This window comes from Condylura cristata, unplaced genomic scaffold (genome assembly GCF_000260355.1).
Source record: "Condylura cristata isolate star-nosed mole 26May11 unplaced genomic scaffold, ConCri1.0 scaffold00006, whole genome shotgun sequence".
Taxonomy (NCBI): domain Eukaryota; kingdom Metazoa; phylum Chordata; class Mammalia; order Eulipotyphla; family Talpidae; genus Condylura; species Condylura cristata.
In genome coordinates this window covers 15,448,611-15,466,201 of record NW_004567107.1, presented here as the reverse complement: position 1 = coordinate 15,466,201, position 17,591 = coordinate 15,448,611, and the positions used below count along the sequence as shown (strand labels likewise).

The 17,591-nt window shown below is 40.1% G+C and overlaps 1 protein-coding gene across 1 annotated transcript in view; it reads left to right on the top strand.

The window, feature by feature from the left end:
* Positions 1-16,705, top strand: part of SLC31A1 (solute carrier family 31 (copper transporter), member 1) — a 33,770-nt gene extending 17,065 nt beyond the window's left edge. Inside the window, exons 2-5 of the mRNA XM_004677421.2 lie at positions 10,504-10,655; positions 11,090-11,162; positions 12,322-12,490; positions 13,518-16,705. Of these exons, the coding sequence (XP_004677478.1) occupies positions 10,536-10,655; positions 11,090-11,162; positions 12,322-12,490; positions 13,518-13,719 (564 nt within the window). The 5' untranslated portion in view covers positions 10,504-10,535 and the 3' untranslated portion in view covers positions 13,720-16,705. The remainder of the gene's footprint in view (positions 1-10,503; positions 10,656-11,089; positions 11,163-12,321; positions 12,491-13,517) is intronic.
* Positions 16,706-17,591: the final 886 nt, after the last annotated feature.

Below are 17,591 nucleotides of genomic sequence, written 5' to 3'. Positions count from 1 at the left end.
TTTTATTATCAACGTCATCACCATCAAATGGCACAATTCAGATTCCTTTGGAACACCTCTGTATTGGATTTGGCTAGAAAGTGTGTTTGCTTCTTCCACACTTGCCTGACAAATCCATGATGGTATTTAAACAGTTATTGCAGAATCTGTCCTGAGGAGCTTCATGAAATGACATCTAAGATCCTTCCAATTCTCTTTTAAATTTTATTGAAACCTCCTTTTCTCTTTCTAGTCCTCAATGAGAATCCACTCAAAAATTAAGGGATAGGGCACTTAGATTTCAATTTCAGGTGGTCATTATAGCAATGAAGAAGGACTCATCCATCTCTTTTCCAGGCCTAATTATTTAGAGCTTGAGTCAGTTATCTGGGTCAAAAAGTAGTACTAGGGCTTCCCTGGTGGTAGAAAGCTTAAGTCTCAGCACTGTCAAGGTGTGGCCAGCCACTGCACCAAAAGTCTGCTCCCCAGCCAGGGAGCTAACCACACAGTGCAGCAGACCCTTCCTGTCTCACCTGCTGCTTTCCTCAACAGTGTATTTCAATACATTTCCCTGTCCTGCTCCCCACTCTTGTCTCTGAAATCTTCTCACCCACCCCCAACTCCTGCATCTCTGGCCTGCATCCTGATTCTTGTATGCACAAATAAATTTAAAAAAAAAAAAACTTAAAAAAAAAAGTAGTAGTATACAAAAAGAATTCATTAAATGTCTGCAGTTTGACAGTGAGAGGGGATTTTAGAGAATACCTCCATTCAACTCTTTATACCTTGTCTCAGTGTCTTCTATCAGGATGAGGACAGACACAGCACAGATTGAAAAAATCATAAAAACACTTCAGGGTCTTTGTGAGATCCAGTCTCAGAGTTATTAGGAAAAACATAATATACTATGAATGTTCAGAAGTCTTATTACTAGATCTTGGATGAGGAGGATTTGTTTCACTAGACATTGTAAGGATAGGTTTCCAGACTAAAGAAACGAGAACCAAGATACTAGGCAGCAAAATAGGGTGTGCCCCAGGAACAGTAGAAACTTTTGTCTATTGGGCTGGTTTGGCTGAAACACACAAAAAGTAGTCAGCAAGGTAGATTGGGTATTGTAGAGATCTGTGATTTCAAAGCATAGCGGTTGAGGGCCTTTCAGGTAGCACCAAGGGGTAAGTCTCAATACATCCACTGCAGCCTCTGGCCTATATCCCAGTTCTTGTATGTGTAAATAAATCAAAATAAAATCTTAAAAAAGAAAAGCAAGAAAGTCGACAGTGTAGAAGTTAGTAAGTAGCATGGGATTTTTGAGTGGGTACATGGAGCCTTGCCTTCAGTGTAGCTGAATTTGTCATTGATATCATAGAGGCTGCGAAGAAGACAGGGGTACTGTTAGGAAAGCCATGTTGGCAAAGGCTGCTGATGGTAGAAACAAGCTGAATGAATGTTGTAATTTTCTTGGGATTACAAAGTGACCAAATGTTGACATTTTTGGATACAAAATCATGTGTAGATTAAAAAAAGGCAGGTCTACCAAAGAAACCTAGGCTGGGAGTGTTTAGCCAAGGTCTTCCAGAGCTCTCTAGTATAACGTTGAACAGTTTGCTTAAACTCTCTGAGCCTTGGATCCTCTGAAAAGGTATTGTGAGACTTGAATAAGACAGTATTGGATTTATAGGAAGGAAGTGCCATTGTTTCTCACCGTGTCATTTGCTCAGGTCCCTTAGAATTGTTTGATAGATGCACAGAGTAATATATTTCAAGTTGATCTTATCTTTTGCTCTGTTTGCTGCCCTTTCATGTGACACTTGGCAAGGGTTAGTGCCCAAGAGATTTAGTTCATATATAGGGTCTAGGTTGGCACTTTACACCACTTCAAGGTCAAAAGCTGACAGTACATTATTCTTTTCCTTTCTTACCCTTTTAGAAACGTGTGCATTTTGTTTACAGACGCCTCTGCATGTGTCACAAAGCAAATGTTATACAAATGTATTCAGGCACATTAGGCCAGAAAACGTAAATATTAGATTCTCCCAAGTGCTTGAATATTTCATTCCCGAAGCCTCTATGACGAGAATAAATAGGACTAGATGGATTCTACATGTAAACTGCGTTTTGCTACTTCTTGCTCTACAGATGATGAATAAATAATTCCTAAGCCTACCCATCAGCTATTATATAGCATTTCAGACTCACCAAGTTGGTAGAGAAGACCCTGAGGTTTGTCCAGTGTGTCATTATTGCGTTATGGAAATAAGCTGCCAAGGGAGAAATTAAGAAAAAGGCAATTTATTTCAACAAGCATTTGTGGTAGTCAGTGTGCAGCCTATTAGAAAATGCAGGAAATTTGGAGACAGGGTTCCTACAGAATTTATAATCCTGTAGTAAGGATAAGGATAGACAGCATTCTGTTCTCTGGCCACTGAATTGAAAAACTGTAGAATTAAATTTTAATTCTGGGTGGAACATACTAATCATATTGTTTTACAGTTAAGGCAAATGGAACTCTAAAATACAAAATGACTTGTCCGATGTAGTAGTTACCAACTCCTTCGCCTTCACATTTAACCGAATTCTCTTTCCTTCGTCTTTAGTTGCTTCTGTGGTAATGGAATGCCCCATTCATGTGTACCCAAAAAGCACAGGTGATACAGAGACTGGAAAGTGAGCATTTAAAAAATTGTGTCTTTACACTCTTTCTCTTGAAAATCATAGCCATGGCTGTAGCTTTCACTGTGCCATTAGTTGCTGTAGGCTCTGGGTTGCCCTAACAGCTTCTCTGCCTTTGCTGTGCCTGAACAGCTTAATAAGGTAGAATGGAGATGTAGGAAGATGAAATGTGTAAGAGCAGGAAGTGACCTGAACCAGTATCAAAACAGACTTTCTCTTTCTGGTTAGAACCAAATCACGAGTCTGCTTTCTGTCTTTCCTGTAGATAGTTAGAATGAGACTCTCAGGGTAGCTCTTGACTTTCATCATCCTTTTTCCTAACAGATATTCTTAGCAAGTAGTACTAAGTAGTTCTTAGCCAAGAGCTACTCTCACTATTTCATAGCTGCTCTTTTATTGTGAAAACTTGTCAATCCATGCAGCTTTTCTTGTTTGCCTAGATCATCGGTCACTCATTAAAAATGCTCTTTAAATTTTAAGGATAATTGTTTGAAGTAGTTTTCCCCTTTATGTCTTTGGCAGTTGGTTACTTTTGATGCAGCCCATTAGCCTGATGTATGAGTAATTCAACCACATGGACTATGCTATTACTTATGTAGATTGTATGTTTGGTTTCTTTCCATGAGAAGTGTTTTAAGCCCACATTAATATGGAGTGAAAAAGAGAAAAACTGATACTGAAGTCTGCAAATAATTTCTCCAGTTCGACCAACATCATTTCCTCTCGAAGAAAAAGCAAGTGAGAACTGGTAGATGATTTGGGGGATTGTTTTTAGTATCAACTAAGGCAAAGAGTTGGATGAGAAAATGATTGCTTGAGTTTTCGTAAAGTATTTTTTTCAGGGTAAAATCTAAGATTCCTTTTGATCTTTGAATTTTCCATTTTTTGTAGTGACATTTGTGGTAGGTTTTGGAGGCAGTTATTCAAGTTTGAACTGTCTTTATAAATCTGTAATTGTAGTGCTCTGTCTGCTCCCATCACTTGTCAGGCTTAATCTTGGAGGAACTGGGAACTGTGTCCCTGTGTCTGTGTGTGAATTTTAAGGCTTTTTTACATTTCTTATTGACCTGACCTATTTTGTCTCTGTTTATACTGTATCATTTTACTTCCTGTTTTTTAGCATAGTGATACAGCAGAACTTTGGAGGTCATACATTTTTGCCAGTTCAGGGTGGGAAGCTCTGTAAATTCATGGTTTACTTAGCCTAATACTCTTTGTAATAGAAACTGGTAAAATTAAGTATCCTTCTGGTCACTGTAAGGATATACTGGCTAAGGAAAGAGGGATACAGTACTAAAGGGCAGTGTGGCTGTGCTCCTATAGTTATGGTCACATTTCTGCTGATCAGTGTGGAGCAGGAATGTGAGGCCAGGGCCTAGAAGATGAGTGGAACAGTGCTGTAGCCTTCAAGGGGAATGGTCACCTCCCAATTTATTAATCACATTGTATTTCTCAGACTATCTACTGACTCCCATATTTGGGACAGTAGATGCAATAGGATTGATTCCGTTAAACTGGTTGCTTCATTGCCTGAACATAATCCAGAAGCACAAATCTGCATTTATGGTAGTCTTTAACCTTGAATTTTCCATATCTGAGTTTATAAATTCCCAATCCTAAGTAATGACTGCAGAAAGCAGAGGAGCAACTAGATAGATTTTGTTTTTATAAAGCTTAAAGAAGAGAAACAAGATCTTTTTAAGAATTAAAGCGTTCTTCCTTATCTTGCTTCTCATAGAATCAGGAAGGACTGCAAGCAGTCTCTAAAAGAATTGTTCAGGCTCCAGATTACATCTGTCCTTGCTGGAGGAGAGAGACCATGTGGCAGGTGTATGGCCACTTCTTTGTGGCAGTTTGTGGAATCTAATGGCCATAGTCTCTATGGATCATTGTTTCTTATCTACCTTGTGTAATACGAAGAAAGTAAGAGAATTTGAAGTTTAAGCTAAACCTATAAAAAAAAATATGGTCAGTCCAGGCGAGACAATAACAAAAATAATGAACAACCATATACCAGAGACATTTTGCGGGGTTGGAGTAGGGAATGGGATCAAAAACGGGGGGGGGGGGGTGCACAGGATTATGGTGATGGCACACGGGTGACTTGGTGGTGGGAAACCTGCAGGGATTACAATTGAGATGGAAAAAAAAGATGTACTAAATGATGTAAAAATAAACTGTTGTAAAATAAAAAAATATATATGGTCAGTCTTAAGACTCAGGAAGGTCATTAGAATTTAGCCTTCTCGCTAGTTTCCTAACTTCTGTCCATAAATTTGTGCTTAGTTGCCAGAGATGCTATAACAATCTGCTATTTTTGTTTATGCTATAATAAAGCAAATAGCCTGGCCTCCAGTTCAACTTTATAATGTGTCTGTAGGCATAAGGGTGAGCAGGGATAGAGGAAACTTCTTTTTTGATGAAGAAAGACTGAAAAAGAAGTGGACTCTTGAAATATAAGGAAGTTTTGAAAACTACTTATAAAATACTGCACTATACTTATTAAGTAGGGGTAGGAGGAAGCAGAAAGAAATGCAAAGCTATATAACATTCAGTATGCCATTTTATTTCCTCTGCTTAATAGTATTCAGGTCAGTAGATATAAGTTGGCACACAGCCAACTTAAAGTACCTAACTGAACATAAGATGAATGTTCCTGAGAAAGTAAATAGTGTAAAGCCTTCATGAGAAAAAAACTATTTTATATCAACTAAGGCCCAAAGAAATTCATGCCTTTTTTCCCTCCAGTAGTCAATTCCTAGAATATTTCTCTTGTATTTCCATAAAGATTCAAGAAGTTTTCTATGTCAGAAGCCATTATGGCTCTAAGTGCTGATAGTAGCCACATGTTCTGAGTAAGAGACAGAATAAACAGAAAAGGGCTTGAAAGTGGTATTGGCTAAAATACTTTGTAGGACAGAAGCTAACAGGAAGCTAATTTTTAAAAAAAGATTATTTATGCATACAGGAACTGGGGTATATGCCAAAGGTGTGGGGGATAAGATTTACCAGAGACAGAATGAGGAGCAGAACAGGCAATTCTACTGAAATACACTGCTGAGGTGAGCAGCAGGTAAGACAGGAGAGATCTGCTGTGCCATGTGGGTCAGCTCATGCCACAGTGGGGATTGAGCTCATGCCACAGTGGCCAGCCATAGTTTGATAGCACTGAGACTTAACCCCTTTACCACCAGGAAGGCCCCAGAAAACTAATACTTTTGATGAATATCTTCTCCCACAAAGTTCTTTGGTTGAAATTATCTCAACCTGAGGACTTTGATCCCCACATTTCCACATAATGGTTCTAACTATGCTTTGTCAGGTACTTTGCTGATGTTTTATGTCTGTTTTCTCTTTTAACCCTCCCAGTAGCTCTCCAACTTCTGGCCAGAAACCATTCCCAGAGAGGCTGAGTAACTTTTCCAGGTCATGTCATCAGAACACCTTCCAAATTTCACATCTTGTTACCCAGCTCTGGTTGAGCTCATCCATTACCTAATTGAAATATGCTTGTTTCTCCAGTGTGAGTTCATCTTGAATTCTGTTAGAAAAAATTAATTTGCATGAATTGACAAAAATGTGAAAGCACAGTATTTCAAGTCTTTTCCACCTAGTTAAAAACTATTTGATTGGCAAAGTATGGTAGGTGGATTTTTATCGTAGATTGAAGTTCAGAATCCTAAGAATTTTTGTTCTTCAGTTCTCATTGAGTTATTTATTCAGAATTTTTTATTAACATTCTGCTTCGTTAATAATTTGTAAATTTGATGATATGAAAGAATAAGGATAAGAAAAATAAGTGATGGACATTTTGAACAAGAATGGGAGTGAAGATGGATGTAGAGTGTTTTCAAACCAGAAATCCTGTGATTCAGTACATTCAAAGATTATGCTAAGGTTCCACCTTAAAACTCTCGCACAACTTCTAGTCACTAATTGCTTTCCAAGTTAAGAAAGTTGCTTCTGTGAAAGTACAGTATTAACTACTTTGTGGACCTTGAACCCATTTCTTAGAAACAGTGGGGTGGAGCTAAATTAGAGAGAAAAGTTCTTGGAGAGCAAATAGTTTAAGTTGGCAGTGGACTTAGAATGAACCAAAAGACAAAATAGCATAGCTCATGAGTAAACCAGCAAATTGAGACAATGAACTGCATTGTTGTGGTGTTCTTATTTATTCGTCAGTACCCTTTTTTATTCTGGGAGAAACTCAGCATGGATCTTCTTAAATTAAAGCTATCAAAGAAAACAGACTAAAACAACTTGAGTTTACCTCCTGTTAAGTAGAATTTCTAAAGAGAATGTGTTAAGTATGTTAGATTGACTTAGACGATGAGTCTAGATACTTAGAACATATCACTTAAAAGTGAGAGTAGTGGGCCCTCCCTGGTGGCACAGCAGGTTAGAGCACAGCACTGTGGGGGCTAAAGCCACTTCTGCATGAGTTTGTTCCCCACCTGCCCTGGAGGTGACCACATGGCGAGGCAGACATCTCCTGGCCCGCCCGCTGCTCCCCTCAGCAGTGTACTTCATCTATCTGCCTGGTCTGCTCCCCGCTCTGTGTGTGCTGAATCCTCGCCGTCCCTGCACCTCCGGCCTGTACCCAGTTCTGTATCCATAAATAAATAAATCTTTAATAAAAAAGAAAAAAGTAGGAGTACAAAGAATATAATTACTTCTTGTGCTTTTTTTTTTTTAATGCACACAGAACTGGGGTACAAGCCAGAAGTTTGTCCTCATTTGATATAATTTGAGTTTAGCGTAATCCTCCCCATGAGTTTTTTTCGAGAACAAGACTTTAGTGAACATAATAATTTGCCAGTATGGGTTTGAGTTGTGTCTACAGTGTATGTTTTATGTAAATTTCCGCCAGATTTGTGCCTTCCTATTCATATACCATTGGGCAGACTTTGCTTAGGATTTTTACAAGAAATCCTTTGTCCACTGCCAGTGAAAGGAAGTAGATTCTGTTTCTACTGTTTCCTAGTGGTTTGAAAGTGAAGTACATTGTACAAATGTTATACTTCAAAACAAGTGTTTTACATACTCTAAAAAGGCATTGTGAGATTTGGGCTAGGAATTATTAGGTCACTGACATGATTATAGATCTGCGTTAATCAGGTGTCTCTAGTTGGTAATGAGGTGCTTAAATAATTAGCAATCATGCATCTTCAAAAAAAATCTAAAGGGAAGAATATGTAAAAGTACTTCTTGTTTTACATTCTTTGTTAAAAATCATAATTTGTCATCACTCAGATACCAGTGATCTCTCCTATCTACCATGAAGTGCTGCCCCCTACCATTGTTACCATTGTGCCATCATTGAGACTTTGATTGCTCTCTTGTTGAGTATTCTAGAGTGTGTTGGCTTTTTTTTTTTTTTTTTTACTGTTTATTATAAAAACTTCATGGGCAAAGATCTCATTATATATCTCTAATCTAGTTCCTTTATGGCAATAAATAGTAATGATACTAAATTGTTAAGCTCTATAACTGTAAAGTAATATTGTATCTAGTATTGAACTTTGATTATCCTAACTGATGCTTTACCTTGTCCTTTGCTGAAAGTAAGAACCTATTTATTAAGCTTGATGTCATAAAATCATGGGATAGAACTGAAGAGGGAGAATAGATGACCGAATAAGTGTGCTTTTGACTTAAGCATTCTTAACTCCCTGAATCTACAAATATTATATCCAAAGTATTACTCTTCTGGGCATCCCTGGTGGCACAGGGGATAGCTATAACACTACCACCATGATGACCTGTTTTCAGCATCCCCCAGGGAGCGGACCCGCAGCAGACCTCTCCTGGCTCACCTTCTGTTCCCCACTCTCTCTGCCTCTGGTGAATCCTCTCAACTCAACCCCCCAAACCTCTGGTCTACACTCCAGTTCTTCAATGACTAAATAGTTTTTTAAAGTAAAAGTAAGTTCTCCTGTTCTTTCCCTCTTAGTAATGTTCTCATAGTACCCTATTTAATTCTTTCAGAGCACTAACCTCGCCATGATATTGTTGTTTCTCTCCATTTGTCTTGTGGAGACTAATGTTTGTCTTAATTACTGTTGGAACTAGATTGAACTCAGTTTGTCAATTTAAAAACCTGATAAATATTTATTGCTCACAGCATGAATACATGCTTGAATTCTAAAGCACACTTTGATCCACAAGCTGGAGTTGAGGAACAAATAAGGAGAATCCACCAGCACCTTCCTACACCCCCCCCCCCCCAACTCCAGCTACAGGAGGTTTTGCTCCTCGGCTGATGTACCTGATGGCCTTTTACTTGAAGTGAAGCTACAAAGTGATAGTGAAGATACAAGGCTATCTAAACTTAATTTAATATTGAATATCCAATTGATGACTTGTTTTTGGTGTTCTTAGCTCTGTTGTCCTAGCAGGGCAGAAATGGATATAAATTTCGAGTACACTTTTTGCCTAGGGCAACAATAGACCTTTCCTTCAAATTTGAATTAGCTGAAGTCTGGTTGTCCTATATGTGTAAATTCATTCTTAATATCCTGATTAAACACAGGACATCTAATTAGGTGAATTTTCTGATGCACTTGCTTTTTTTTAATCTCCTCACATTTATGATTAAAAAGCTGTATAGCAGTTAAATTTCATTAGTGGCATCCATTTGTCATACAAATTACCTGTTTCCTGCAACCCAAGAGCTCTTATCTTAGATTTATTTTATTTCATGCTGTACCAAACCAGCTGTGCCCTTTGCCCCTCTCCCCACTCTTCCTCCCTCCATACTGTCCCTTCTGGTAGTCATTATATACTTTTTGCTGCATTCAATACTTGTTCCTATTATTCTTTGTATGTGAATGTGCTATTTATACACCATGGAAGAGTGAAAGCATCCAGAGACTGTCTCACTTTTTGACCTATTTTACTCAACAAAAATCACCTTGAGATCCATCCATTTTGTCCCAAATGCCACCATTTTATCTTTCTTCACAGCTTTGTAGTGCTCCTTTGAGTATATATTCTACAATTTTTCTGTCCATTCATCTGTTGAAGGGCACTTGGGTTGGTTCCATGATTTGGCAATTGTGAACTGTGCTACTTTGTATATAGGCATAGACATACTTTCTATATTAATTAGATTTTTCATATTATCTGGATAAATACCTATTGGGGTATTGTTGGATAATAGGAATTTCCATTTTTATTTTCTTAAGAAATCTCCACGTCATTTTTCACAGGGGCTGCATCAATTTGCTTACCCACCAACAGTGGATGAGAGTTCCTTGCCAGCATTGTTTATTCCATTCCTTTTTCACAGGGCTTAGGTGGTGTCTCAATGTTGCTTTAATTTGTATTTCTCTAAGTGATGTTGAACAACTTTTCATATGTCTGTAGGCCATCTTTAGAAAAATGACCATTTTGGCCCTCCCTGGTGGCGCAGCGGGTTAAAGCACTGCACTACGAAGCTTAAGCCACTTCCTCATGAGTTCGATTCCCGCCTGCCCCGGAGGAGTCCACATGGCGAGGCAGACCTCTCCTGACCCGCCCGCTGCTCCCCTCGGCAGTGTACTTCGTCGATCTGCCTGTTCTGCTCCCCACTCTGTCTCTGGTGAATCCTCTCTCCCTCCGCATCTCTGGCCTGTTCCCCAGTTCTGTACGAATAAATAAATAAATAAAATCTTTTAAAAAAAAAGAAAAAAAAAAGAAAAAAGAAAAATGACCATTTAAATCCTTTGCTTATTTTTTTCATTGGGTTGTTGGTTTCTACTATGCAAGAAGAGGCCTCAGGCATTGAATGAAGTTGCACATAAAAAAGTATTTATCAAGAAAACAGATTTCATGTCCTTAAGTCATTATCTGTTATTATGTTTCTTAAAGAATCTTCTGCGGACTCAACTTGTGCTGGCAAAATGAACCATTCCCACCACATGGGGATGCACTCGATGGACCACACCATGCCGCCTTCGCACCTTCACTCGACCACGTCACCTTCCCACTCCCATGGCGGCGGGAATGACCACATGATGATGGTGAGTTGCCACAGAAAAGGCAGCCGGGCCCCCACTTGGGTAGCTGAATTTTAGGTTATTGGCTTTAAAGGCCAGTTACTGGTAAGTAGGCTCGGGCAAGTCAAGTGATTTCCCAAGATCATGTAGCAGGTGCACTATGGAGCCACACCAGAACTGGGATTAGAAGGCATCTTCTCTATTTCATTCCTTCAAAATGGACCCTTTTCTGAGTTAAGTTCTGGTCTTTGTGCTCTGTGGAGGAAAGGGAAAGTGGCAAAAGTTGAAGGAGGGGGTAAAGAAGAGTGCTTGGGGAGAGTACCTCTCTGAAATGAGGAAGCAAGCTCCTCCTTCAGTGAGTGTCTCTTGTCCAGATTTGCTTTTAAATGTTCTAAGCTTCTTATCTGAAATTTTCCCTTAGGATTGTCAATCACATCTTATTGTTTGGTTTTTGACAGCCTATGACCTTCTACTTTGGTTATAAGAATGTGGAGCTCCTGTTCCCTAGATTGGTGATCAACACAGCTGGAGGTGGGTAAGCCACGATGTGGTGATTTTAAAAGGTGACAATCACAAGATTGAAGATGACACAGAATTTGGAGTCTGCCACTTATTTTTGCATAATTACTGAATCAGTGTATTGATACTTGTTTCCTGTTACCTATTTAGAAGGCAAGAATACATAGTATTTATTTTGGTCCTCAGTAAACTTTCTGTAAATAACCTGTGTATGTTTTAGTGTTCATGAAAAATAATTCAGACCCCCCAAATAGGCATCTTTTTCAATCCATTTCCCTTCATCCTTTTCCAATTATCTTTGTTTAATAAGTTATTGGTCCTAGACTTTAAAAAAAAAAAACACCTAAACTATAGTCAAGTTTGAATGATATGCAAAGGATTTTATACATAAACACCAAAAAACAACCATGGCTTAATCCTAGTATCCATCTACTTTATAGATAAGTAAAGCCTGAAACAGAAAAATGATTAGCCCTAAACCACATAGACCTAGCATGTTAGAGCTAGGAGAGAAACATCTACCCAATCTATGCTCTTTCTAGCATCCAAAACCATGGTCTACATCCTTCCTGATTCTTAGCATAGCCCATGAATACCGGTCAGTCCTAGTTTGGGAGAAGCCAGGCACCATTTGTTTGTGTCTTAATGTTGATTTTGTGTGCCTTCAATTGAAATAAAAAATGATTCAGACCCCCAAATAGGCATCTACAAAATCAGTTTATAGAAGACAGAGTGTATTTAGGTTAGGTAGTATGTTAAAGCAGCAATTTGAATACATTTACCTCATTATCAGTTTGACATGTCTACTTAGGAAATAGAGTCAGCGTCTAAAAATAAATGTTTTATTTCTCTCTTGCATACTTTACATTGTATATTCAATGAAATATGCTAATTTAATGACATTTTTAATGACATAATTTAAGAAGCCAAACACAAAGATTATTATTGTTTAGGTGATTTTATGTATTTTAATCAAATGAGTGTGTTCTTCAGTGGAAGCAGTGGTTTTTACTGACGCTAACCAGTTGTTCTACTTGTGCAAGCATAGAACAATCTATGTATTTAGAAACCCAGAGTAGTGCTTTTTCTGTGTTGTATTTATAGTTTGGACAGCATGCCAGCTAATGACTTTGCACGTGTGTGACATACAATCTTTCCCTTGCCTGCTTAGAAATGGCTGGAGCTTTTGTGGCAGTGTTTTTACTAGCGATGTACTATGAAGGACTCAAGATAGCCCGAGAGAGGCTGCTGCGCAAGTCACAAGTAAACATTCGCTACAATTCTATGCCTGTTCCAGGACCAAATGGAACCATCCTTATGGAGACGCACAAAACTGTCGGGTAAGAAGACAGGACAGTTCCAGATGGAATTGCTGGAGAGCTGGCTTAGTTAAACAGCAAAGCCGCTATTTTTAGCAAAAACCCTCTTGAATTAGTGGTTTCATATGCCCTTGATCAAAACTGTCTTTGGAGGCTTGGAGCTGTGGGTCAAGAGCAGGCCAAAGGACTGATAGGTAGCCTTCAACAGCAGGAATGTTTGTTCTGAGCTGTAAGTACTGGTCACCTTGGAAGGAAGGAAGAAATTCATGGTCTAAAATATGTTTCCAAATAATAAAAAGAAATAAGAAGGGGAATTCAAGTCAGGGCACAGTATACAGCAGGATCAGTTGACTCCTTCAGTTAGCAGTTGCATTTAGCTCCAGTCTCATTTTGTTTGTAAGACTGTTCAAAGGTCTGTGTTCTGAGACAGCACTTGGATGACAATTGGTTTTTGCCGCAGATTGGCAAGTAATTTTTGAGATTCAGTTTTAAGAGGAATAAGCACAGTATTATTTATTCTCATTGTGCCAATGAGTGTATTGAGGCCCGAATGCCTTGTAATTTACCTAAGGTGGCAGAACTATGGATAGTAAGGAGCAGAGGAGATAAGTGACCAGGTCTCCTGACCCTTAATTAAGTAGTTTCTACTTGTGACCCAACCCTCAAGTCTGTCCCATTTTTGTAGAATGTGAACTTTGCAAAGATGGAAGCCCTGAAAGCATCAGGCATCCCAATGTGGGAGGGTTTAGGGCTTCCCTTTCAGGATCTAAGGTGAAGGTCAGCCAGTGGGTTACTCCCCTTTCCACTCTTCTCCTCCCCAGGCTGGTGCCTCCTGCTGACATGTAACCATATCTAACCTGTGCCTATAACCCTAACATCCCTGTTGTGCTTCATCTCCAGAGACCAGTAAACACATACGTTACACAGAAATACCCATGTGTTTCCAGGGAAGCTTGAGTCTAGTGCAAACTCAGTTGGTGGCTACATTTCTGGGTGCAGATCTGAACGTTAGGGGTCTCTGAATGCTGTGTCGTTATTTGCTCTCCAGGCAACAGATGCTGAGCTTTCCCCACCTCCTGCAGACGGTGCTGCATATCATCCAGGTGGTCATCAGCTACTTCCTCATGCTCATCTTCATGACCTACAATGGCTACCTCTGCATTGCTGTAGCGGCAGGGGCTGGCACAGGCTACTTTCTCTTCAGCTGGAAGAAGGCAGTGGTGGTGGACATCACGGAGCATTGCCATTAATGTCAGACTCCATGGTGTGGCCTTATCGATTGCAGTGGCAAGCAGTTCAAGACTGGAAGACTCGCTTCTTGTCTCCTTGCATACACACATCCACACGTACATCTACTCAACAGAGTTTAGCGTACCATCTCTGACCTAAGGTGGTCACTTCTACTGCTTTTTTTTTTTTCTAATGAGCTGAGATTCCCATTTTTCTTGAGGTGAAGCCATCCATGAGATGTCCTCCCCTCCCCCTTCATTGTAGATCTGAGTTATATGTTCTTGCTTAATCCAGATAGTTTTCTAGTCGACGACTTGATCACTTGCTTCATTTTTCTTTTGTTTTTACCTGAATAGCCCATAAGTGAATTTGGTGTGGGTTTCTTGGGTCAAGTGATGGAAAAGGATTAACTTCAGTTAGGCAGATGAGGGAAGTTCTTGCCCAGCTAAACCCAAAATCCAACTTAACACTAAAAAATAAGTTCCAGTTTTTGGACTCAATGAGTGGGCAATACGTTGTGCCTTTCTCTAGGTGTCATGTGTTGCACTGAACTCCTTGTGGTGTGCAGGGCGCGTTTGAACGAAACACAGGACTGGAGCTTTAGAAGTGCCCATGCTTGGGTGGCTGACTCATCAGCTGTGTTCCCACTAAACATTTTGATTAGAATGGTCTTGTCAATCAAAAAAATGACAATCATTTTGAGAAAATAGAAATAATTTTTAAATAAAACCATTAGCATTTTACTTTGACTTGGTACCTTGGTTTGCCACATCTGAATGAAGCAAAAGTTTGAATTGTTTTCTCCTGTTTTTATGTGTCTGCCTCTAGACCAGTGGTTTTCATATTTTAGAATGCATCAGAATCACCTGGAAGTTTCATAAATAGTAGTCACTAGGCCTCAACCCACAGCCCCCAACTTGGTATTTCTAACAGGTTCCCAAGTGACACTCCACATGTTGAGAATCTCTGCTTTAAACTGAGGGATATCACCAGTGGGCGAGCTGCCTGGTATTGGGCATGGAGATTTGGGTTGTTGGTTGGTGGTGGCATATCTCACTTAACTCGTGTATCAAATGCTGCTGGTGAACACGTAATCATTCCATGAACATTTATTCAGCTCCAGCTGTGACTGTGATGCTCAAGGGCACATGTACACAAGACTTTATAGCCCAAGTGGCTTTTCTCAGCATATATGAAATCATGAGTCTTTATTTTTAAAGATCTGTGGTTTCTTAGAGGTAGCTTGAAGGTTGAGAAAGACCTCTGATCCAAAATGTAAATCTGCCGGAAGGGCATAAGCTCAGCCCCTCTTTGGAGAGGCTTAGGGTATGGTCTGCTGATGGCCAGGCTTTCCTTAGCCCCTGACATCATGCCCACACCAGGCAGATCCTCACCCTCTCTGTGACTATCTTTGTGGCTCTAGTGGCTCAATAGATCACAAGTGACCAAAATCTCTGGTCAATAAAGAATCACATTGAGTTTTTCTTCTGTTCGGTTATTGATCTACACCAGTCTTGTTCCCAGTCCAAACTACCTCTGTGAAGTGACTTGTCCTGCGCTGGTCTGTTAAAACCTGCTCTCCTTGGTGCTAGACTTCAACTGTGCCTCAGGGCAGAGGCGGCACAGCACAGCCACCCTGTTGGCCTCTGTGTGGTTTTGGAGTTAGCGCTTTCTCTCTAAGTGCCAGTTAAATCTCGACAAGCAAGGAACATGTGCTTCCTTGGCTTTCCACCAAGACAGAGTTATGAGCCCAGGGGGCTGAGGATGACATCTAAGAGTCAACATTTAGAGTTTGTGTTTGTCTCTCTTTCCTACCCCTTGTAGTACCAATGCTATGCATGAGCAGAGTGAATGACAGGGACTGACAGAGCCCAACACTAAGATGTAAATAGCCTATTATTGTCTCCTATGCCAAGGAATAATAAAACCATGGAGAATAAAGTAAGAATCAAGGTTAAGTAGTGACAGACCCTGGTGCTCTAGAATCCTTGGCATGAGCTGCTATGAAATACCTTGTCAGGAAAGGACCTCACTAGTCAGGTAAAAAGAAATCAAGGTCACTTAAGACAAAGTGTTACGACTTTGAGACACAGAGAGAAGCATCAGTTTGGGGTAGGTCTTCAGGTATTCAAGACACAGTCTCATGAAAGGCTGAATTCCAGAGATTCTTAAACCTTGCTGACATATATATAACCAAAGGTTGCCAAAGGGAGAAGTTAGTGAAGGAAAAATATTGCGTCTTCCTTTTGCTCTTGGATTATGTCATACATTGATCTCAATGACTTTCATTTCGTGTCTCAGTTCATTCTGAAATCAGTGCCTCGCTTATATGTTCCTTTGAGCAAATTTTTTTTCCTCCTTCACTGTTCACCTCTGTTAGAAGCCGGTTTCCCCACTTCTCTGTCCTCTTATTCTGCTCTCCTTTTTCCTTTCATGTCCTTAGTTGAGTAATTCTCCCTAGCCCTCCTGAGGCAGTGGACATTGCCCTGTAGTGTGAATAGACACAAACCAGATTCGTGAGATGTGGTAGAGACCTTAAGCTGTTGTCCCACTGGGATGTCTGTAAGGCTGGGTAAAGGGCTCTCCTAGTGCCATCCACAGAGTTACAGGAACTTAGGTGCTGTTTCTAGCCTATGCAGGGGGAATGCTGAATCCCCATTGCCACACACAGGGAATCCTCTGTGCCCACCAGAAGATTAATATTTCTTCACTACTTCTCTGGAAGAGTGTCTGGAATTCCCTTCCAGGCTGTGGGGCACTGATTAGGTTCTAGCCACAAAGAGCCAGAAGGAGTGGGGTCAGGAGGTGCCCGCTCATGTCATTTAATTTTGACCTTGCCCTCTCCCACTGCTGCTTTCAGAAGATACATCTAAAGATATAAAGTCTGCTTTTGATATAATGCCTTAATCACTGGGTCTACATTTAATGTTGACTGTTTTAGATTGTAAGCTCCTAGAGAGCAGTGTTGCTGTAGAAGGAATGTTTTAACAACGTCGTGCAAAAGAACAAAATAAATATTTTGATTTTGTGATTCTATGCACATCTTTCCACCCACGGTGTTAACAGAAGAGGCTACTTTCTTCGTTGTTCTCAGAGTCTGCCCATTAGCACCAGTGTGTAAGATGCAAGACTTTTAGGGGGTGCTGGCCCTTTGTGTCTTCATCTCCCTCTCCTCCTACTCTACCTAAGTGACAGGGTAGCACATGCCACTTGGTGTGACCTTTTGCACAGAAGCTAGTGTCTTCATGACTGCAAGTATCTCCAGACACCAAGGATATCTGATATTAAAGTCTAACTTGTCCTAGTCCCCTCCCTCGGTTTACACCATCAAGCAGTAAGACAGGCAGTTCTAGGAACTTCTGTTGCCGAGCCTTATGTGTGATGGCCTTGCCTATCCTCTGGAAATGCCAGAATGCTGCTGTTTGCTCTTCCCATGACCAGCAGACAGCACCTCACCCTTCAGCACCACTCCTAGTTATTATGAGTGTGGACTTTGGAGTCAAGCACCAGGTTTGAATCTTGGCTTTTCCACCTACTACCAGTGTGACCTCAGGTGAGTTATTTTAACCTCTAAGACTTAGTTTTCTCATTTATAAAAAGGCAATGCTACCTATTTGAATTAGGAGCCATGAATGTAAAGCACCCACCCAATACGTAACCGGCATGCGGCCATTTTGATGAGTATACTATCTACTCATCATTGTTACGCCAGCTTGCAGCAAAGTTAAAGGTACACACGCTTCTGGATAAGTGTATCTTTTCACAAGCACTTGACCATCGTCCTGAGTTTGAGTGATCCAGAAATGAACATGGGACCTAAGATACAGAATCAACATGTTTGATTCCAAAATTGGGTACATCTGCATAAGATAAGTTACACCAATCTGGTGCT